General features: G+C 42.3%; 1 protein-coding gene across 3 annotated transcripts in view; it reads right to left on the bottom strand.

Annotated features, from left to right (window-relative positions):
• Window positions 1-24960, bottom strand: part of PCDH11X (protocadherin 11 X-linked) — a 937860-nt gene that overhangs the window by 188625 nt on the left and 724275 nt on the right. For 2 of the 3 annotated variants that reach the window (XM_077308665.1, XM_077308664.1), the window contains one exon: window positions 4998-5196. The exons of the other annotated variant lie outside the window; for it this stretch is intronic. In XM_077308665.1, the coding sequence (XP_077164780.1) occupies window positions 4998-5196 (199 nt within the window). The remainder of the gene's footprint in view (window positions 1-4997; window positions 5197-24960) is intronic. 3 annotated transcript variants of the gene reach the window in all.

Raw genomic sequence — 24960 nt, 5'->3', positions numbered from 1 at the left:
CCCAGCTTGCTGGGGGGTAAACGGTAATGACTGGGGAAGGCACTGGCAAACCACCCCGTATTGAGTCTGCCATGAAAACGCTGGAGGGCATCACCCCAAGGGTCAGACATGACTCGGTGCTTGCACAGGGGATACCTTTACCTTTACCTTTACCTAGAAAAAAAAACACAAAATGTCTTTTCCCCTCAAAGTATGAGGGTTGTACTGTTCTAAAACAGGCACATCATACAACAGAAGCAAGGTACATGGTTGATCATCCCTGTACCCTTGCTAATTCTCAGTTTCAGGGTGGCTCACGTGCCATTTTATTTCTTTTTCACTTCAAACTGAGCGTAAACATGTGACCATTTACACACTAGCAAAAGAAATGGTGGCGACTGTGTCCTCCAAAGACAAGGATATGCCGGGAGGGGATTGGTTGCTTAAAGTGATTGGCAAGGCAAACCATAACAAGTTTAAGTCACATTGCTCTCTTTTCTGCCTTTTCCAGCCACAATTGAGGAGGGTAAAACACGTGAAAAGATGGGTGAAAAAGGCGAGACAGCTACAAGGTGAGGAGGGCTGGTGAGGTGCAATAAGATATTGCACATTGGCATCCAGCAGGCGTTTCATTATTTAGACCAATGTGCGGAAAGGCCCTGTGAATACCCTGGATGTTTCTGCTTAAAGGCTGAATAGTCTAAAGATCTATGTCAAATACACACTTAAAGGAATCCAGATGTGATTACTCTGTATAAACTGCCATCATCATGGGATTCAGTATCCATTATGCATGTCAAAGTAGTGTTAGTCAAGTTGAAATCACATTAGATGGAAGATGCATCTTCACACCACAAAGCACTAATTATTCTTGGTATTGGATTTCAGCCTGAGCTGTCAGATAATTAGTCATCTAAGAAAAATAGGTGAGTCTAAATCCCTGTAAACTTTTCACAGCCAAAACACACACACACACACACACACACACACACACAAATAAAAATCTCTTGCTTGTTCAGCCCTGGTATATTGAGATGTGTCAACAGCATTTTCCTGTCAGGGTGGATATTATTAGGTGCAAATTGACACTGCAGAAGCTTCAAATGGAATGAATTCTTCCTCCAGGAATTAAAAAAAAAATCCAAAGAGGAATTTGAAAAGAAACAATGCAAAGATTTTTTGTATCAGCTGAACACAAATGTATGCATTCATAGCAGAACAACTTTTTAAGAACTGATACGTAACTGCTTCTATCACAGGACAACCCTGTTGCTTCAAAATCAGAGTGATAGCTGTGACAACACTGTTTACCAAGGCTAGGCACATGAAAATATAAATTATCCTACAAAAGAAACATTAGAAAGCTAACATCATAGGATATTTCCTCCTGAATCATGACAAAAGCCACCATTTATTCCCTGTAATAGATGCCTAATTCATTTATTAATTAAAACATTTCTATCTTTGTTCAGGGTAATATTTATTTATTAAGCACCCATGTTGTTTGTCTCCAGCATCTGGGGTATACTGCCTTTGGGATTCTATTTAGCTTTCATGGATAATCCAAATTGTAATTTTATATTATGTACATTATGTCCCACACCTGAATAGGACCATTTAAATACTGACCAGGAAAAACAACAAGTTCTTTCAGTCTCCTAGGACCCTAGAAGCTTCTCTGAATCATGACGCATATTCAAAGACTTCCAGGTACGTTCTAATATGAAAGAACAAGGGATGATCTGTTGTTGTTCTAAAAACAACCAGTCTGTACTATTGTCTGATAAAAAATGAAGACCATTAACTAATCTATCAGCTTTTCATTGGCTACTTTTAAAAATTGAAATGGTACAAAACCTTCAAGACAATCAAAGAACATTGTGCCTTTTCCCTTTCGCCAATATAAATGTAAGTATCTGAAATTATACATGAGCAAACTCAAAGAAAACTATGTAACCATGCTATGTAAAAACAGTACATTACAAATATTAGGCTTAATTTTGTCTCAGCATTGTTGCTTTTTTATGTATTCTATGTTTCTGTAAATTCAGGTTAAGGTTTTGATTTTTTATTAGCCCAATATTTTTTTTGTTTTCCTTTCTACCAAGCAATAAATTATAACATTAAAGGAGAAACTCCCAAAGGCTGATATTGCTCAACATTTACCAAATTCTAACCACATATGAAAGTAAATCTTACAGATATACCAGTCCTGATCACAATTCATTTTTTGGGTGTATTCAGTATTTATCAGTCATCAAAATGATGGCATGGGAAGTTTTGGAAGGAAACTTTAAAATTGTCCTTAGAAAATCCCGTAAAATAGACCATATGATATTTTGGAGCTGTATTAATATATCAGAATTGCCCATAATAATTGGAATCCGCCCTTATTTAAAATATCCTACTGCTCCTAGCAATCTCTGCACACTTATGATAGATAGACTTAATGCTTTGTCCGCAACAGAGTTGAAGGGGCAATTTGTTAATATTCCATTCCCTGAATACCTCTGGCACTGTGCCTCTGGTATGATTTAATGTATATTTATATATTAATTTATATTTCAGTTTCTATAGTGATCCCTCTCAAATGACTAGACTCATGGTGTTGATTACATTTTGTTATTCTGTCTTCATTGTGAGACCTTTGGAGTCCCAACATGTTGAGCAAATATCCACTTGGCATTAAGCTTTAGGTAGGTTCCTTTTTTCTTTATGATACTAGACTGATCATTGAATCACTTACTGTGAATGGTCCTTCTCTTTGAAGGCAGGAGAACAACTCGGTGAGTTTTCCCACCTCTTTCACTGGGAGGCAGGACTAATTTTCAACTTCCTGTCCTGTGTGGTGGAAGGCACCGTGCTACAGTCTGGATAAGCCTCTTACCAAAAGCATTCTTAATAATTTATAACTGTAAAAACTGACTGTTGGTCTATCTCCCTAACCATAACCAACTAGGCATTGTGCGTAGAAATTTGGATTACGCATACAGCATGTGGTACAACTAGAGAACATGAGGAGGGAAGAGACATCCTCCTGACTTCAAGGAGAAGGACCATTCATGGTAAGTGATTCAATGGTCATTCTCCCTTAATATTCAGAAGAATATCTCGGTGGGAATTAATAAAGCAGTCCCTAAAAAACAAGGGTGGGTGGTCTTCTAGTGCAGAACCTGAGCATCTGGGCATTGTTGCTGGAGGCAAACAGGGCCTAGCCACCTGGTGACAAATTGAAAACTTCCCTCTTTAGCATCCACTCTGAATCTGACACTATCGGTCATCTTAGGAAATCTGCCTGCACATTTAGGATGCCTCTCACATGCTCTGCTCTGAAAGATGCTAGGTGTTTTCCTACCTACTCTTAACACTTTGTGAGCTTCCCTTTGGAGTCTGGGTGATTTGGACCCCCCCTGATGATTCAGGTAGACTTTTGTGGACGTATTGTCAGTTCTAACGAGTACATGACATTGATGGATCTGTCTTGCAAAATGTCTGAGTGCCAATCAAACTGCTCTCAACTCTAACAAATTGATGGGTTGTTTGGACTTCTCTGTGAACCACTGACCCTGAACTTTTTGATTGTTCCAGACCACCCCCCTGCCAAGAAGGCTGGTGCCTGTGAATAACTGTTCCTCCTTAGTGATAAGGTAGGTCTATCCCTAGCTTAAATTGTTGGTATGTTTCCACCAGCGCAAACTGTGCTCCTTAAGGCCGTGAACTACAAACTACAACTGCTAACAATAATAACAATTAATACTAATGAAACTAACAACTCTATTGACTAGAACAATAAACTGTTTCTTTCTTTTTAAATCTAACCTACGCATTGATAAATCGGGAAGAGACCAGTCAGACCTGCTGCTCACAGGATAGGAAGGAAGAGAACTGAAGCAGGGTGCCACCCACCATGCAGGACAGGAAGTTGAAAATTAGTCCTGCCTTAAAGTGGCGGGAAACATCCACTGAGACATCCTTCTGAATATCAAGGGAGAATTGTAGCTACATCATCTATGGACTAATTCTTATCCATTTTAATATCTTCACAAAAAATCTGCTAAGTATTTGTCATGAACCCCAGTTCTTGACCCAGGTTCAAAAGGTAATCTCCCAGGAACTCCCAGAATGTTGGCCCCCCTCACTGGCTCCATGGCCATAAAGACATAAATCCCACTGTTGGCTTTCCACCTCCCTTTCCAAAGTGTCTCCCCACCAGCACACCCTTATCACTTCCTGACCTTGCTGAGATCTGTGAAGTCTCAACACTTGCAACTTTTAGATCAAAGAGTACTCCCGATTGCTCCCTTGAGAACTGTTGCTTTCCCCGCCTTGTGAATCCATCTGGCCTCTTCCCCCCGCCTTATCCTTCTCTAGGTATAAAACCCCATTATTGAAACTGGCCCTTTGTCTCTGCCAAAGAGTTTGTTCATCGAACTGTTCCTGTTGATGCCTGTTTGTATTAGTCTACTGAATAAATATTCCTTTTGGATTTTACTACTACCATGGTCTCGAGGAATTGATCGTTCCAGTGACTTTACAGGGATATCCTCTGTCTGGTTCATGACAGTATTAACCTGACACAATCCTTTATCATTATTCTGTAACTGTACTTGATATTGTATTGCTCCAGACCTCCAGTTGAAGGTGCTTATAATTCATAAAGAAAAGAATTGCTCATAATTTTGATTTGAAGGCCAGAGGAGGGATTACAATTCAGTGACCAAATAAACACCATAACATATTTTTCCCTCAGGAAAATGGAGTTTACATGCCAAAAACAGCCAAATATAAATAATCTGCATTTGGGTCCATCATCTGAATATCATACTAATATTGAACACAAAATGTTATAAGTCACATCACAAAAAAAAAAAAATCTCTGGGCAAAATGATCCATCATCCCCTTGTAGCAAAGTAGATTCTTTCACCATCTTAAGTTCCTATTTTTCCAAACATAAGGAATGTACACCTTGGCTTGATGGCATTTCCAAACCCACTAAAACCAGATGCAAACAACTTACTGGATTCCGGGTCCGAATTGCCATCTCCCTCTGTCCGACTGTTAGGCGATGTCTGTTCATAGTACTCCTCTTGTGGGAAGCCAAGAGGTAACGGGTGTGATGTACTTGCGGTGCTGCTGGGCTCCTGGTCTCCTAACCCACTGTCATTGCAGCTTTCCTGAGAGCCATCTGGTAGATGGAACGTGACTCGGCGCTGGGACTGCAGAAGAGGGAAGGAAATTACATAGTTTCAGCCAGAGAAGACAATATTGGTCTCAATGGACCAGTCATCTGGATTGGTATAGAGCAAAGTTCTGTGTGCATAAGAAGTGATGAGTTATTTCAGCTACGTAGAACATAGTTTGAGTCCAGTGCTACTATTATGATTCACAAAGTCTTAAAGCTGTCACTGGACTCCAACTTTGTTCTGCTTCTTCAAACCAACACAGGTACTCCCCTGAATTCAGCTGCATAGGAAAGTCTAACTTTCATGCATGAGAGGCAGATACACTTTTCATGCTTTCCTCATCATATCTCTCCTTTGAATAGTTTTGCTCAATGATAAATTTATGCAATTGTGAAAAGAGTTGCACCTTTCTAAGCTCATCAACTTCAGAGGACTTAGAAAAGTATAATTCTGCTTAGAACTGCATGGTATGAATCCAAATGAGGTCCATCCTTGTGCTTATGGGGAAGTCCTAAAGCCTCTGCAGTCTACTTATAAATCAGTATTGGCATCTGAACCACCTGTTGAGAATATTATTATTATTGTTATGAAAAATTGAGTTCCATGTACCATTTTCTACGTTCTATCTAAACCACCCTGAGCTGCAGGAAAGGTTGGTATAGAAGGAAGGAAGGAAGGAAGGAAGGAAGGAAGGAAGGAAGGAAGGAAGGAAGGAATTCACTAGATTTGTACCTAGTTAATTCATCTCCATATCTACAACATGACAAAAAATTGATGACATTTATCGCACAATTATTATCTGTTGACTGAGAACAAACCTATTAACAAAAAAATCCAAATGGCAATGCTTATGGATTAAAGGACCCCTTGCAATAATTCCAAGCTCCTCCAAATTCGGAACCACTGCATTAAAGAAATCCAAGACTTACTAGACCCAACCTTAGGCTTCCCAGTATTACACCTGGTTTGGCTTTTAACAGATCAAGTTAATCATGGAAAGGGTCAAGGAGTATTTTATGCTATTCACATTTTAGCAAATCAGTGATCCAGACTGCCATATTCAGTATCCTCCAGCTGACATATTCCCGCTTGTATGTTCATGTCGACAAACATTAGAAGCACACACAATGCAAGGTCAATGAGATGCCAACCTAATTCTATCTCTCCAAATGTGTCTGCTAATGGATATAGTGCTTCCAATGTACCTAGTCCTAGTTACAAAATGGTACCGATGCACTGGCTTCCTGCCATTTTCTTCCTTGTCTTTATGCAGCTTCTGCACATGACTGTGAAAGTGGTTTAACTGAGTACATGAATGATTCTTTGAACAAAAAACACCCTTCTGCCTTGGCTGGCTGGTTTGAGATGATGGTTGCTCAAGCTCAGAAAATGGCATAGAGGGGGAAGTGAAACTCCCACATACAACCAGCTGGGTGACCTTGGGCTCGCCACAGCACTGATAAAGCTGCTCTGACTGAGCAGGAATATCAGGGATCTCTCAGCCTCACCTCCCTCGCAGGGTGTCTGTTGTGGGGAGAGGAAAGGGAAGGCGACTGTAAGCCACTTTGAGACTCCTTCGGGTAGAGAAGAGCGACATAGCAGAACCAACTTCTTCTTTTTCTCCTTCAATCTAATAATCTCCCACCCATCTGTAGTACTTACAAAATTACTGCCAAATCAGAGGATGTTAGCTCTGAACCTGTAGGGACTCCCATGTTACAGCCACTAGTTTGTGCCCACACCTATGTGGGAATTTAAAAACAAACAAACAGCCACAGTCATAATGAATTACCTCTCTAGATTTTACAGGATAATCAAGAATTATACCCTTTTAAACAAAGCTCTGACCTGGATAGTCCAGGTTAGCTCAATCTTGTCAGATCCTGGAAGCTAAGATCAGGGCCCTGACAGAGCTTAAGCAGTTCCGCAGGGCCTGCAAAAAGGAGCTCTTCCACCAGGCATTTGGTTGAGACCAGGCCTAACCAACAGCAAATGAAGGGCCTCTGCTCCTCCCACCCCAGAACTCCACCGGAGCGCTCTGGACCTGTTGTGCCATTGCACTGTTGCATTGTTGTGCTGGTATATTGTATTGTTGTGCTGTTACAACCACTGTTGTTAATATTATTGTATGATTATTAGTGCAGATTGTTTCATGTATGGTTCATAAGTTCAGTGTAAACTGCCCTGAGCCTCCGGGGAGAGCAGTATATAAATGTAATAAATAAATAAGCACATTCAGCCTTGGTGGGTATTTGGCTGAGAGACCGCCAAGGAAGCCCAGGGTTCCTACGCAGAGCCTGACAATGGGAAACCATCTCTGAGTGTATCTTGCCTTGAAAATCTTACGGGGTTTTCATCAAACAGTTGGGTCATGAGGCAAAACAAATCAAATTAATTCAATGGGCTTAGAAGCATGCCATTTTAAGTAGGATGACATTGTTAATTATGCATATTGGGTTTTGTTAAACAAGTTCTGTTCATTTGTGCATAAACAGAGGCTCCTTTGGGCTATAGGTTTTCTAGACTGTGTGACTGTGGTCTGGTAGTTTTAGGCCCTGATGTTTCACTAGTAACTGTGTCTCCACACACTGGCTTAGAGAGATTCCCATCTTTTTGTGACTTACCTCTGAGGCCATAGTTACCAGGGAAACATCAGGCACTAAAACTTCCAGACCACAGCCACACAGCCCAGAAAATCCACAACAGCCAGTTGACTTTGGCCATGAAGGCCTTCAACAATTCAGGGATAACTTTTTAAAAAAAATGGGACCCTGATGAGCTTTCCAATGCAAATACGTAGGTATATAAATCTTGATAAGGAAGAATGATGTGTTTGCATGTGGTGAATCAGACGAACAAATAAAAGAAGGAGCGAATGGCAACAAAAGCTAATTGTGCATGAAGCAACTCCAAAATAAATTATAGAAATTCTCTACAAAATGTTGGGAAATAGGCCAGGCAGAAAAAAGGCCAAGCAAAAACAACCTACGGAATATGTAAAGAACAAGAAGAATTGGGCCTACCACATTCCTTATATTAACAAAATTACTCTCAAGTTTCTGACATAGCAGGCTTTTCTTCATATTGGATTTGACATACATGATAATGAAAAGGAAGTAAACATCCACTTTTAAATAGAAGAGTTGATTTTTATATGCCATTTTTCTCTACCAGGAGTCCAAAGCGGCTTACAATGACCTTCCACTTCTACCCACAATAGGTACCCTGTGAGGTAGGTGTGGCTGAGAGTACTTGGTCAGAACAGCACTGTCAGTTCTGTGACAAGCCCGGGGTCACCCAGTTGGCTGCATGTGGAGGAGCGGGGAATCAAACCCAGTTTGCCAGGTTAGAAACCACTGCTCTTAACCACTACACCCAACTGGCAAATCCAATTAAAGGGTTTTGTGCTCAGAAAATAATCCACATCATATCATAATAAGATTATTTGTATACATCATACCATATTAAAAGTGTTGAGTCCTTCCAACAATGTGTTGAGCATTTTGAAAGCTCCAGACAGAGCCCCGTCTGTCAGGAGACTTTAGAACATTCAAGATGCTGGGTTGGAGGGAGAGAGAAGGAAAGTGGCTGCTTTATATCTTATGCTGATAGCCCAGCCTGGCTGGCACCATCAACTCTAAAGCAGACTGTCCCACTCCCCCACTCTGTCTTGGCAGGTAGGGGGCAGAACCTTTAAGAAGAAGAAGAAGAGTTGGTTCTTATATGCCGCTTTTCCCTACCCGAAGGAGGCTCAAAGCAGCTTACAGTCACCTTCTCTTTCCTCTCCCCACAACAGACACCCTGTGGGGTAGTTGAGGCTGAGAGAGCCCTGATATTCCTGCTCGGTCAGAACAGTTTTATCAGTACCGTGGCGAGCCCAAGGTCACCCAGCTGGCTGCATGTGGGGGAGTGCAGAATTGAACCTGCCATGCCAGATTAGAAGTCCGCACTCCTAACCACTACACCAAACTGTCTCTTAAAGGGCTGCCTGCCCACAGCTGACATTGATAGCTTAGCCAGGAATTACCATCAACTCTAAAGTGAGAGGCCTGGCTGCCTTAAAACACTTCTCTTCCCCCGCCTACTCTGCAATGGGCTTTACTGATAGTCTCACATAAAATTATTATTTAAGATCTTAAGAACTGAGAACTGTGGAGATCAGTAAGTATGGCAGTATTTAATGCCATATTTCCCGGCAATTTAAGGGAAAAAAACTGATTAAAAAAACCCAGCTTGGTTTTGCTCCATGATTTTTCACCCTACATTTCAACATTTTTAACATTTAGTAGAGTAATTTTAGGGGGAAAAAATCACTGCCCAAATAATTTGGAGACCTTTTAAATAAATCAAAGTGGTTTCAATCAATTAATCTAAACCAGTAACCAACTAAATACTGCAGACCTTCAAAGGAAATCAGTTTTCTTAAAGCTTTTCAAAGAAATGTCTCAAAGCTTTGACATTTCAAACTGTTCTAATTTCTCTCCTGTTAATACAAAAGGAGACATTGCTTTTGTTCCCACAGATTCCAGAAGCATGGCGACAATTTTTCTAAGGAATGCTAGATGTCAAAAATAAAGATGTATGCTCAACTAGCAATGTTTTGTGCACAATCCTAATTGAAACAAATAAGGATTGTGGATGAACACATCTGCATTCTTCTGCAACGCCAATGCATTTGCGCAGCATGTGTCCTAATTGGGGCAGTTCCTTGGAATGAGACAATAATTGTAAATTGTCAAAGGCTTTCTTGTGCTGTAAATTACTCACCTCTGTTCAAATACTAATCAGAGCCTCAGAGTGACTGGAATTGATTTGATTTAACAGAACAGGTGTTCAGAAACACTGAGCTATGCTATCCAGATGTTTGCATTGATGGATTGCTTGCCATTTAAAACAAACAGCATTTGCTGTGTGTCTGCACAGCAGTGGCATTCCACTACTGGTGTAGACCCACCTGTTAGTTTTACTGGGATTATGCATGTCCCAAGATCATCCTGGGTTTCAAGATCCTGCTCACATATTCACTTGTTCTTCCCAAGAAAGGTTGACTATACGTTGATTTGGTTCTGTCATGTGACGCTCTTTTGGCCATGCTTAATGGGGTGACACATTTCTACAGATCTCTCCTACATAATATATTTTGTGCCTTGACCTTGGCCCATTAAGGCAGTGGTAAAGGGATATGTATTGCCTAGTAAAGCTTTCATGGGCTTTGAGTGGGAATGCAGCTTGGGAAACGGCTTGCACCTGGCATCATCATTTGTACTCCTGGAGAAGGCTGTGCAGGGCCTTTTTTCTCACTAAAACTCAAGGCAGAGCTCATCAATGAGTTTGTTTTCTGCCTGGTACCTTTGGTGGGTTGATGTAGGGGAACCACTGTGGAATAAGTGCAAGAGCATGCATGCATAAAATATTTGCAGTTTGCACCTGGATGCTGTCATGAACAAACATCGAATCAGCCCAGAAAACAAGGCTAGAATGGCAAAAGAAGTCATGCAATTCCCACCCCACAACAAAGTAGGATTGTAATGGCTCATTTATTTAATAGATACTTAGGCCTCACTTTTCTTTTCAGTAGGGACTCAAAGTGGTTTGCAATTTCCTTTTCCCATCCTCCATCTTATCCTCACAACTGTGTGAGATAGGCTGGGATGAGAGAGAGAGACTGGCCCAAGATCGCCCAGTGTGCTTCCCTGGGGGTTCGGGGGTTTGAACCTGGCTGCCCCAGATCCTGCACCAGTTTTTAAACCAACTGACCACAGCTGGCTCTCTTTTTCAAAACAACAGATAATAAAATGAACACATGGGCATAGGGAAAGCAAAACTGGATTGATACCTCCCATTCACACATCACATTTCCCCTTTGCTATTTTGGGGTGAATGATTATACAATTCGCCCCTTGAAAGTAAGAGCTGGCCACCCAATATTTAATATTTCCAGAAGGGTAACCATATGTCTTTGTCACAGAAAAGCAAAAAGAGTTTTGTGGCACCTTAAAGACTAATAAACTAATAATGGTTTTAGCTTGTCTTGATTAGTACCCTCTGTTGGAATATGCAAGATCTGTAGTATGCATGATTCAACAGCATATAAATATACCCTACAGGGGACATTGGAGGAGATGTTTAGTTAGCATATTTAATTTCCTGGTATTTTTCAAGTAATCTCCAACTGGCTCAATTGGAGACTTCCTGCTCCTTTAAGCACAGATCTTCCTTGTTTGCCTTCAGATGAAGAAGAATATTTAGTCAGATTTTGGACTATCCTAACCCACTCAGATACACAGGGGCTTTCCGCACCGGGATCCATGTAGCAAATTGTTTGCTGAACGAAAAATCGCCATTTAAAATAGTGGAATTCGTCGTTATGCATACCTGCCTTTGTAGTGGAATCCAGTTGCGTTTCTATCGTTTCCCACAGGCTTCCGGTCTCGGCAAAAATCGCTAGCCAGGAAGCGCTATTGCCAAGCTCGTCCCGCCCCTGGCCGTCAAGCAGCCAATGGGCAGCCGTTAGCATGCTCCCAAACAGCCCCTTTCCCTTTAAGAAAGGGTTTTTTTAATGTTTAAAAAACACACCCGTTGCAACAAATCTGCGTTGAGTCGTTGCAACGGAGAGACCCATCCAGCTAGCGGGTGTGTTTGAGCTGCCGTTTCATCGTTGCCACGCTCCCCCGAGTGAAAAAAATAATCCCCCCCCTCACGGACGCGATTTTCGGCCGAAAACAGTGTGAAAAATAATGGGGAAAATACTAGCCCCTCTGCTTTTCAATATTTATATCAATGATATAGTTCAAAGACTATCGGGCCCAGAATTTGTACCCCCTTCTGTCGGTCAGCAAAAGGTCTCTATCCTGCTTTATGCAGATGACATGGTTCTGGTTTCCCTTACAAGAGTTGGTCTGAAAAAGCTACTTAACAACTTGGGTACTTATTGTAAGGAAGAGTCCCTTTCCATTAACTACACAAAAACAAAAGTTATGGTTTTTAGGAAAAGACCTAAAAAATTTATCTGGAGTATAAACAATATTCCTATAGAACAGTGTAGTACATTTAAATATCTTGGGATCACTTACAGTGAGACCCTAAACTGGAATGCCCACCTTGCAACTATAAAGGCCTCTGGTCTAAAAATCATTGGAGCCATTCTGAGATTTTATTATACCAGGGGAGGGTTTCTAGTTGACCCAGCTCTAAAGCTCTTTGCAGCCAAGGTCATTCCTCACCTACTATATGGCATTGACATCTGGGGCTGGAAAGAACAAACAATCAATAGCTTGGAGCCCATTCAGAACTTTTTCTTCAGACGTATCCTGGCTCTTCCAAAAGGGTCCCCTGCAGCCCTGATGAGGGCAGAGCTTGGTTTTCCCTCACTCAAAGCCCGTGCCCACTTAGCTATTCTGAAATCTTGGAAGAAAGACATCTCAACCAAATTAGATTCTTTAAACCATCAAAGTTTTAAGCTCTTATTGAGCAAGGACAGGACTCGGTCTGATTTTTTTAGCTCCATTCTTTCACGCTATACCATACCAGATGACTTACTGCATACATCAGCCAATATTTCTGATTTACGTGATTGGGTGTTCAAAGCTGACTCTCTGATCGACCACTCTTCAATACAGCTATCACAAGCAGCCCCATGGTATAAAACAATTAAAAAAGACCATTCCAGAGCATCATATTTAGTAAATATAACGACACGTAATCTTAGAATGGCCCTAACATCTTTGCGGTTTGAAATGATGCCATCAGCCATGCTCTCTGGGCGATATCTCCGAATACCCACAGCCCAACGCCTGTGCATATGTGGAAATCCATCTGTGGAGGACCTGCCCCACTATGTCTTGGCTTGTCCCCTGTACTCCGAACCCAGGGGCAAATTCCTTGCCAAGCTATTACCAAACTCTCACCCTATTTCTGATTTTAACAAAGTCACCTATCTGTTATCAGATGTCGACCCCTATATCTCTTATAGGGTGGCACTTTTTGCTCTGGCTGCCAGGAAGATTCGAGCTAATGCATTTTTACAGGAGCCTCCACCTTGATACACCATTTTATCTCTTTTATTGTAACTTAGTAGTCCATGTTTACATTTTTAGGTACACAATATTGGAGAAATATTGTTTTATTTGTTTATATTTGTGCCATATTGTTTTAATTGTGTTTTGTAATGGCCTTTGGCTACATACAATAAATGTTATCGTATCGTATCATCAGCAAATGGGCTTCTGTGTTGCTTCTGCTTAGTGACTGTAAACAGAGGGACTGCAGACGGGGAAGCCTCACTGGCTAAACGGAGGCTCGCCGGTGCGTTGATCTCCGCTCGCTCGGAGAAAAAAAATGGTGATCGCTTCGCCAGAAGATCAGAGGAGAGAGCCAGGGGGAGGGACTTTGTAGAAAACACAACAATGGTAACGCACAGAACTTTCCCGCTAGTGTTGCAGATTGGTTGCAGGAGTGTAGCGCTTTCCGGAGGGTGAATCCACTTTTTGGGATTTCCCTGAAAGCGCTACAACAAAGCGCTTTTTGCGGATTGGTTTCAGGTGTGTGGCAGATTGTCAACGACGTTGTGCATAACGGCAAATCAGTAGCGATTACAATTGGCAACCATTGTACAATTTTGAAGGAGTGCGGAAAGCCCCATAGAGTTGCCAACTCTGTTTGGGGAAATGCCTCCATTGTGTTATAATTCCACAATGTTCATCATCCAAAGCAACAATCTTCTCCAGATGAGCTGATCTTTTCCACCTGGAAATTGTAATAGGAGATTGTCAGGTACCATCTGGAGGGTGGCAACCCTACACATCCACAAGGGAGAGGGAGTGGGAGGAAATTCCTTACTGTTCCCTCTTCTGGTAATTCCCTCTCCACCAGCTTGCTTCCCCCCAATCTAGACCTACTCTTTGGTTCCTATCAATGTTCTGCAGTCTTTCTTTGCTTCCAGAGTTGCCCCCTTACCTGTCCATACACCACACTGTAATCAAATTGATAAAATGTTACAACGCTTATTAATTTTCTGTGAGTCTCTATACTCTCTCTTTCTGGAAATAAATAGAGGAAACAGCTGGAGTCTGTGGATATTTTGTAATCTTATAAATGTAAATTGAAATGCCTCAAGGAAGAAGTTTCAAAAATAAATGTGACAGAAGCTAAGTCCCTGCTTTTGGCAAAATTGTATTAGCATGTCTTGCTTGAGATCACAGTTGCGATGCCTACATAAATTCAGAACATAGCAGTTCTATTTGGCAAGAGTGGTTCTTGTGTATGTAAACAGTCTGTGTTAGCAAGTGTTCAATACGCAGGGACTGTAATTCAACCAATGAGAAGCCTGTATTGCATCTGTCACAACCAATTGTTTGCAACTATTATTATCCAAACACAGGGCACCCCCTAAGGACCAACCAGGTCCCTCAGTGGGAAGCCAAGAGCATTGCAGTGAGTGTTTCACTGTTCAATGATTTTCGCTGGAGTTGTTTCTAATATGTTATCTGTATCTTTTCCTGTTTTCTGTAAACCGCCCTGAGCCCTCAGGGAGGGCAGTATACAAATAAATAAATAAATAAATGAATGAATGAATGAATGAATGAATGAATGAATGAATGAATAAATAATGAACAGCTGATGTCTGAAGAAATGGCGTTGGTGCCTTGCTCAATCTATAAACTTAATAGTGGTTGAGGTGGTGGGCGGGGAATCTGTTCTGCCGGTTTGGTGTAGTGGTTAGGGCTGTGGACTTCTAATCTGGCAAGCCAGGTTTGATTCTGCACTCCCGCATGTGCAGCCAGCTGGGTGACCTTGGGCTCGCCACCGCACTGATAAAACTGTTCTGACTGAGCAGTGATATCAGTGCTCTCTCAGCCTCACCCACCTCACAGGGTGTCTGTTGTGGGGAGAGGAAGGGAAGGTAACTGTAAGCCCCTTTGAGACATCTTTGCGTAGAGAAAAGTGGCATATAAGAATCAACTCTTCTTCTTCTAAATGCATCTTAAAGGTAAACAATTTGGAATGTTTCCAATTTTCCTTTAACAGTTCCAAGAAGAAGGTCACTAACGGGCACAAACAGGCATAAATCTACTGCTCTTTCTATGTCTAAGAATGCAGTCATGAGGTGGATCACTGTTTTTCCTCTTGCTTTCTTCCTTGGAAAGATCACACTAACTCTTTGATGGGGGTCAAAACTGAAAAGACAACTAGGAACAGCAACAAAGGACTTGGTCCCAAGGTAGATAAATGCTTGTTTATTAGAGTTCCTCTTACCTTAAAAAATAGATATATGCTTGCCATAGAGCTCATTGCTCTATCATTTGCATATTAAGTTGTCTGTTTTCCTCTCAAGTGAATACATACAGAGAAGCAAAGGATGACCACTGCCTCTGTGGCTTGCTTGTAAGTGATGTCTACAGATATCTGGATGGTCCCTACTGGATATGGACCCTGAATGACAGTGATCTTTGTCTCATCTAGCCAGACAATCTATGCTCTTTGCAATGGCACACTAGAAATTAAGCGGGAAAGGTCACTTATCGCTGTAGGTGGCACTGGCATGGAATCATAACATGACTTCCTCCCATGTGGTTTTATGCATATTAATGAACAGAATGGCATGGAATAGAGTCCAAGCAAATGACAACCATTCTATCTGGGTAATTAGTGGACTCCTAGAGTTCTACATGATCTTATAAACCTTTGAGTCCAATCCTTGTTCAGCACATAAGATCCAAATGACAGCATTCCAGACGGATGGTTATCCAATATTCTTGCTGTCATGCCAAGCTCTTGGGCATGTCTAAACAAGCTCCAGGGTTATGGTCTCCCCATGTGTAACCACACAGACCATTTTTGCAGTCCACATAGGGTTTGGGGGAGGGATTGCCATTGTTCTGCTCTGTTTTGGTTGACACGTGCATATGATTTCTCTGAACTAACCTGAAGTCTGGAAACCACAACTGGCAGTGGCTAATTCCAGGGGGTAAAAACATTATTGGTCATGAATGAAGATTGTGCATTTGTCATTATAGCTGCAGCTGCCACCCCTCATACTGATGGATTTCTAACGATCAAGGAACAAGCACACAAATATGAAACAGTCTTAAGCAGCTGCTAACACAAAAGGCTGAAAGAAACAGGGGATTTGATTCTATGTGTTCTGCATTCGGCACCCTCTGGTGGTTTGCTGTTAACGTTCTGGCTGAATGTGCATTTATTATTATTGTTGTTGTTATTGGTTCTGCTGCTATTATTGCAACTGCTGTTACTACTACATTTATATAGTGCTTTCAAAAGCATACAGCAGTTCACTTACATTATCTAGTTATAATCTTTACAACAATCATATAAGATAGGCCCATATTGAAAACAGAATCTGAAGCTGAAAAGGAAGGGCTTGTAAAAGGACCTTTGGTAAGTGTGTGCTAAGACGAGATCTGAACCAGAGATTTCCAAATTTGTAGCTCATTCTTTCATATTGGCTTGGTAGAATAACAAGCAATTATTTTTAAGGGGGGTTGGCACAGGATGGAGTGGCTTTCTCTCAAGTTGCTAGCACTTTGAGACAGGGAGAATAACATAATCATAATTAAATATATATACCACATCACACATGTTGGCTTCCTTCCTATTCCAAATTCAGAACAGAGAGCCAACATTGAACACTCACTGTAAAGTTGCATCTAAAGATGTCCTGTCTCCCCAGGGACACAGACTGTCAGAGACACTAAATCTCACAACCTGTCCCCTTTGTCCCACTTTCCACAGTGTTTCTGGTACTTAGCATGTGGGAAAGTCAAGCTGCTAGCAATCATATCGGCCCCAACACCTCCTTCCCCTTCACAGCCAAACCTCATCTTGGGAAATGCACAAAGGGAAAGGGGAGTAGAGAAAATTGTGGGATTTGGGGACATTCTAACAAATGAGAAGCTAAGAGCTGCCACATCCAAACCATCTCCAGTGAATGTTTCATCTTGAATATTAGTTATGCTCTTTGATATAGCTAACATTTGGGACGGATACACTTTGATCGAGCAAGATCAGTTCAATGACCATGTTGAATCTGATGGACACACAGCCATTGGAATCAATGCATCTCTTTATTGGTGGAGATATAAGTAACACCAAGACTTTGCTGAAATATTGCTGGATATTTTGTATATAAAAGGAACAGAGCTAAATATAAATGATGAGATCAGACAAGGCAGTATTAGAGTATAATGAAGTAATTTACTAGAACTATCAGGGTAGGCAAACTGGGGTATCCAATTTAAAACATTCATAGCTTCCTACAGCTCATGACAGAACTCTTAACCCTAGCTGTTACATGGTTAAAATCCAAGGGAGGAAGGGAAAATCCTTCTCTCCCGTTTACAGTTTCATACATGCAAACAGGTCATGTAGACAATGGCCACAAACACTTTACATACCAATAAACAAATCACATGACCCACTTTGCCGGTTCCCACTAGCAACAAGTGTCAACAAGCAGCTGATGTGCTGACAAACCAGGAAGAGGGAAAAAGGCAGGTGTCAACCTCCCACGGTCACCCACGAGAGGGCCTCTTTGGTGGTACACACCACTTGGTCATTTGTGGATGGTTGAAATGGTGCAGAGGTCTCATGCTAGCTAAGGCAACCTGTCAGGAAGCCCCAGAATTCCATGAACATAAATTGTGCCCCATTGTTTGACACAATGGTGTAGAGCAGTATGTGGGTGGTAAAGAGATGCATTAATGCCCAAATGACCATGATAAAGGTCATGGTAGTTGCAGGGACTACCTCAAACCAACTGGAGTATGAATCCACCACCACCATGAAGATGTGCCCCTTGAATGGGCTAGCAAAATCCACAAGAGGCCACAATCAGGGTTTCTTAGACTCCCATGTCTGCACTCGGGGTTGGGGCATCTTGGGCTGGCTTTCCTGGCATGCCTAGCATTGGTGAATCCGGGATTCAGCCTCCTTGGCCACCACATGTGATTCCTGGCCAGAACATTCATATGAATTATCCTGGTATGGCCCTCATGAAGAACCCTTAGGAGTCACAGCTTAAATGGCACCACTATTTGATGTCCCCACAAGAGGCAGCCTTGTGGATGGATAGTTCCAGGTATCATGTAAAGAAGGGCCCAAAGTCTGGGTCCAGCTTGCCACACCTAGTTGAAGCCCTGGAATAACAGCTGATCCTTGGAGGAGTAGGAGACAACGTGTGAGATGTGGAGCAGGGGAACAGAAATAGTGTCCAAGAATCTTGATGTGAGCAGTGACCTTGGGTCAGTGGCCAAAGGTGGGAGCAACAGGCAACTCAGGGCATCCACATTGGAAATGGCCTTCCCAGGATGATCCTGGAGCAGGTAAAGGAAGATGGATGACTGTAGCATCTGACATGACAGGATCTGGGGCATCTGGAAAGAGACTTAACTGTGGTTTGTGGTCAGTGATGATGGTGAAGAGAGAGCCATGGATGTAGTCATGAAATGTCTTCACACCCACAATGATAGTAAGAGCCTACTTGTTCATTTGAGCATAGTTCTGCTCAGCTGATGACAGAGTACAGGAATACAATGCCACAGGAGCCTCCTAGCTGACTGGGAGAAGGTGGCTCAAGATGGTGGTGATGCCCTGTGAAGAAGCAACACAGATTAGGATGACAGCAATGACTCATCAAAGTGGGCAAGGATGCTGGATGAAGATAGCAGGCATTTGATGGTGGCAAAGGCAGACTGCTGTGTTGGGACCCAGACCCAGAGAGCCTTCTTATCCATGTGGCTCTGTGATCATAGCTTTGTTTGGCAGGAATGAATGGAATGAATGAGTGCCTTGTTCATGGTGCATTTGTAGTCCACACAGGTGCAGATGTCACTATTGGCCTTGAGCAGGGTGATAATCGGTGTCTCCCAATGGGTGTTGAGTACCGGCTCAATTATGCCTTGTTCATGAGGAAAAGAGGGGGACACATCAGGCCCTTAGGCAGATTAGAGTTACCTGCTCTGTCTCCAGGATTTCTCCAATGCCATTCCAACTCTGCTGTCTGAGATCCTTTTAACTGGCGATGTCTTGGATTGATTCTGGACCTTCTGCATCCCAACCATGTATCACACCTACTGAACTATGGTCTTTTTCCTGAACAGTTGTGGGAGAACAGGAGCATAAATCTTTCTCCTTGCCAAACGCTAAGACAGGCAATGTATTATAGTGATTAAGAACAGTGGCCTGTAAGCTGGCAAGCTGAGTTTGATTCCCCTCTACTCCATATGCAGCCAGATAGGTGACCCTGGGGAGTCACAGTTCTTACAGAACACTTTCTCTGAGCTCTCCCAGCTCCACCTACCTCATAGGGTATCTGTTGTGTGGAGAGGAAACAAAGGTGATTGTAAGCTGCTTTGAGACTTCGTTGGATAGTGAAAACTATCCTTCTTGGATCTGAGTCTTCTATTTAATTTATTTATTTATATTCATACTTTTATACCACCCCTCACAACAAGACATATCGGGGCGGTTTACACATAAAACCAATAAAAATACAACATTAAAACCCCATAAAACCTCAATTATACAAAAACTAAAAATATCAAGAAGAAGATGATGGCGAAGATCAGCCCAAAGACTGTTCCAGCCAGATAGCAGATGTTCCCCCAAATCCTGTCTATCCGGGGCAGATCATACATACGGGGAGGGATCCGCTGATGTCATTATCGGTCACTGCCCTGGCCTCAACCAAACGCCTGGCAAAAGAACTACGTCTTGCAGGCCCTGCAGAACACAGCGAGTTCTGTCAGGGCCCTTAGTTCTTCTGGGAGCTCATTCCACCAGGTTGGGCCCAAGGCCGAAAAGGCCAACAGAACCAGCAAGCTCAATCCTTAGTCTTGTGACAAAAATTCTCTAGACTTAAAGCATTATCCAGAACCCTCAAACCAACAATATTGTCAAAGAGTGAAACCTCCACAGACGTCACACAAGTTAGGTACGTGATCTTCAGTCTGCCTTTCATTGTTTGGGAATCTGATCAAAGGTGGGTTTCAATGATTTATGCAGAAAAGCCAAAGGATCATCTCAAGATCGTTCTAATTCCCTTTCATGTCACAAAACATGAACATGTTTGATGTGTTAATCATCATTTTCCCCTAACAACATCTACCAATTAAACTATCATCTTTCACACTTATCAACATCACAAAAGAGTCACTGAACTGAAATAAAAGAGCAAATAAAAAAGAAGGGGAGAATTGAGCAACATTTAAAGTGTCACAAATACTTAATTTAGTTTGTTTGAAAGGCGGTTATTGTATGCTAACTAGATGTCAAAATAAGACTTAAAAGCAGGTTTTAAAATTTAATGCACGTGCAATATTTCACTTTGGCATCTGATTAATTTGAAATGCTTGCAAAAATGCACAAATCAATGATGTGTAGCATGCGGATTGGGCCCAGAGATGAATAAATATTTGTATTTCAATTGCATCCTTTTATAACCAAAGTTATGACAGTAGGTGTCAAATGTGGCCTGGTTAAAAACAGGGTTTTAAAAACAAAACAACAACAAAAAAACATCCTTTTATCTTCCTTTACTTCAAAATGAACTTAGGGAGGCATATGTATGTAGCTTATTTAATCTTCTTAATACCATCCAGCCCACCAGCTGAGATCTGCCTTTCAAAACTTGGTCTCTGTATCCCCACCTTAAGAGGTGAGATGAGTGGCAACTAAAGACATGGCATTTTCTGTGGTGGCCCCTCACCTTTGGAACACCCTTCCTTTTGATGCTTGCCTAGCATCTACATTACTTGTTTTTCAGTAGTAGGCTAAAACACATATTTTGAACCTCGTCTTTTAATTAAGGGGTTATTTTTATTGGCTTTTTAATAGTCTGCTTCTGTTTTATGGGCAGCTTTTACGCTTATCACTTACAACTTGTTGTGAATGTTATCATTATACTGCAGTTTTTAACTGTAAGTCACTTAGACTAAGCTGGCCATCTGTTCTGATTTTGGCAGGACAATCACGATTTTAAATGAATTGTCCCGCGTCCCGTGCCCCTATAAAAAAGTTCCGATTTTAACTCCGCTTCATCCACACCCTCCAAAGCCCACACCGGAACCACCAGGCAATGCTTCCGGGGACCATAGGGAGGCAGCCCAGGGAGACCATCCTCTGCCAAGAAAGATCTGGAGAGACCCTGCCCTCGCCATTGCCAGCACCCGATGAGGACGGCCATGGGAGAATCGCATGCTCCTATTGGTCCTTGCTCTGCGGGGCATGATGGGACATTTCTAGGCGGGAAGACGTGTATGGAGAGAAGGATGAGCGAGTTGCGCAGGGTCCCTGCCTGCCTGGAGAGCCCGGGAAGAGGAAGAAGCAGCGACTCATGCAGGAGGTAGGCGCCAACTTCTCTGTGGCACTGAAGGAACTTGCCCTAAAGGAGAGAGTGGCTGCCTGCTGGGCCTGCAGAGAGGCCCAGAAGCACGGTAGGAAGAACCCTGGGACCAGGCATCCTGGGTGAGCTGAAACCCTGCCTGCGAGGGTTATTTACTGGTTACTGGGGAGGGGGCACAGGCAGCAGGCACACACATGCAGCTGTGGAGCTCCTACAGCCACCTCCTGTGCCTTCCCCCCTGCCCGCGATGTCCCACTTTACCATTATTGACATCTGGTCACCTTAACTTAGGCCTGTACTGCATTGAGGACAATAAGTCGCGCTGCTGCCTGGTTTGGCTAGCAGTGCTATCTTTCCATTTACCATACAGGACCTTTGGTCTGCTGAAGCCCCATGTTTAGTTGCAAATTACTGCTTCTGCAGGAGTTGGCTTATGGATTGGAAGTCAAGTCTTCCTGATATTTCCTCCCCACAGTTTTTCCATTTTTGGCTTGTCAGTCAAAGTCACGTAGTGTCAGCACCAAATCATGCCATCTTTTTGCATCCGAGTACACTGGCTGCACCCTGATTGGCCCTGCTCCTACAGTTCCTGCCCTCCCTCCCTGGATGCTAGCTACGTTCCTCTCAGACGTGCTAGAGACAGAGAGAGAGACACACAGAACATGAGGCCTTATTCCCTCCTATCACTCCTGCTGCGAGAGAAACAGAGAGAGACACAGAGAGAGCTGCCCCAAGTTGCTGACCAGCCCTGCTTCCCTCTTAAGAACGAGCCCTAATTATCTGCTATGGCTCCTGCTGCCACGGAAAGAGAGACACAGAGAGAGCCATCCCTGCTGCGATGGAGGGAGAGAGAGACAGAGAGCTGTCCCAAACTGCACACCAGCCCTCCTTCCCTCCTACAAACCTGATTACTTGCTATGCCTCCTGCTGCAAGGCACACTGAGAGACACGCAGCAAGAGGGAAAGGGAGAGAGAGACACAGAGAGAGATCTACACCACCCGGTGTCCCCTGGATCCTAGTGCCGATTGCATTCCTGGTTGCAATAGGCTTTCTTGCCAGTTATTTTATAAATTGTGACTATTGTGTTAACATTCAAATCCATAAAAACAGTTGGGATTCAAAAGGCTTGATTGTTTTGTCATGCAATCCCTCCCCTCAAGACTTCTGACTCACCCATGACTCCAACTGTTTGTTCATCCATGGGAAATATGGTTTTAATTTTTAAGGAGGTGTTATTGTGTAACAATGCAATAGCAACATATATATATATATATATATATATATATATATATATATATATATATATATATATATATATATATATATATATATATATATATATATATATATATATATATATATATATATATATATATATATATATATATATATTAAAAGCTTTAAAATGCTTCTGAGACTTGCATGAGAGGCTGTGAGATGCATTGTTTCTGGCATGAGACAACTCATTGTGTCATTTCATGTGTTAGTAGATGTCTTAAAACACTTCCACACTGGGGGGGGGGGAGCAAAATCACGGAATGTCTCCTACCCGCAAATACCTGATAATAAATTCAGCCATTTCTTTCCTCCACACTCTGCCACAATATCTCACTTTTCTACCTTCTCACTGGCTGTGAAAAAGGCACTAGCGAGAACAATGCACTCTTTTAGTCTCTCGTCCGCAGCCTGTCAGTTAACGGAGGCAACCAATAAGAGGTTTGGGTGCCTCCAAAGTTCCCCTGAGTGCAATTAAAAAAAAAAAATCAAGTTATACGTAGCAACGAATATGCATGGCCACGCAAGACAAAGCACAAAAAAAACAAATTACAGCAGAGCGAGCGATGCATATTCCCACCCCTGCAGTAGCTCAACCACCAACTTTATCTAATTAACACCACCCAGCCATGGCCATCTCGCCACCAAAGCTGTCGAGCCCCTGTCCCTTCCGCTCCTCTACTCACCCCCAATCCATCCCACTCTGCTGGTCGGTATGCCTGCCACTCAGCCCCAACCACATGGAAGAGGGGGTGAGGAGCTCAATGTCGACTAACTCGGCATGTCAGTTTCCATACAGTTAGAATTCTATGCAGTAGGCAGTACACTTTTCAAAAATATAAGCAGCTGACAACAGAACTTTGTTCGGGGGGGATTATTCTTCGCCGTCTGTTTTTCTCCCTGTATATGCAGAACAGTGTGAATTTACATTTCATAAAAGTGCTGTATTATTTATGATGGCATCAGCTTTAAAATTAGATTTTTCAATTGTGTTTCAAGCTGGTACATTTCTCTTTTCCCCATGTGTAGGTGCAAATATACGCAATAGTATAAGTTATTGCAATCCCTTATTCATTGTTCTCTGGAACCTCATTTTACTCCCTTACACTCAAGGTTACACCATTAAGTGACTATATGATGAAGAAAAAGGACTCCAGAGGTATGGAAGAAGTTGGAAAAAGCTGATCAAAAATCAGTTTACTCTGTTTGGTTCCTGTCCCCTAATGTTTCGTCTAAAGGTCAAAGCTATTCAAAGATGAATTCAGGAATATAATTCTATAAACTATCCCATCTGTATACTCAATATAAAGTTAACCATCTATTTTTCAAATGGAATATTTCTATTTCTTCTACTTGGAATGAAATATTTTCATTGTGGGGATCACAGAGAGATAGGAGGACAGCCAAGAAATTGACCCCCAACACTATACTGGCAATTATATATAACACACATGTGATCTGAATTTACCAAGGAGTTGCCAAAGCATTTTTGTGTAAAATACAATTAAATGCAAATTTGGAGGTTTCTCCTTTGCCAATGTATCCATGAAAATGGGAAGCAAGCTTATGAGTGTGTAAAGTGTTGTGAATGGGCAGCTGATGTATGACAACCCTGTCAGGTGTTCAAGGCTGGAGAAGAATTGAGCCTTCCAGCATTTTGCGGAATCCAGATGGAAAGTAAACACTGAAGACTGGGAATAGATATGGACAATTCTGCACACATGACCTCTGTCACTGATCCAGGTCCATACAACATTATTAAGAAGCAGATTAGGCCACAAAAGACTAGCTCAAATTTACTCAATTAATTTTATGGCGAGCAGAGATTTGAACTGGGGTCTCCCAAGGCTCTTCCCTGCTCATACTACATTACAAATCTGTGTAATACGAACTTCCCCCACCAAAAACACATCCCATCATATTTTTAGAGATACTGAAGTTGCAGCTTGGGCTCATTTCAAACCTAAAGGCCCTGACCATTTGCATCACTATTTTAAAATAGCCTTGGAACAAGATGAGGTAAGATGAGTGGCTACTTGGCCCATTATGCACGGAGTGGAAAGTCTGCATTCGGGGTGGAATGGCGGCGGCTAAAATCACCAATTATGCACGCTGCAGGCGGCAACCGGGGGCAGAGTCAACGTATGCCGCCGAAAAAGCC

The sequence above is a fragment of the Paroedura picta genome, chromosome 13 (genome assembly GCF_049243985.1).
Source record: "Paroedura picta isolate Pp20150507F chromosome 13, Ppicta_v3.0, whole genome shotgun sequence".
NCBI lineage: Eukaryota > Metazoa > Chordata > Lepidosauria > Squamata > Gekkonidae > Paroedura > Paroedura picta.
Note: the sequence above shows the minus strand (reverse complement) of the source record. Positions and strands in the feature narration are given on the sequence as shown.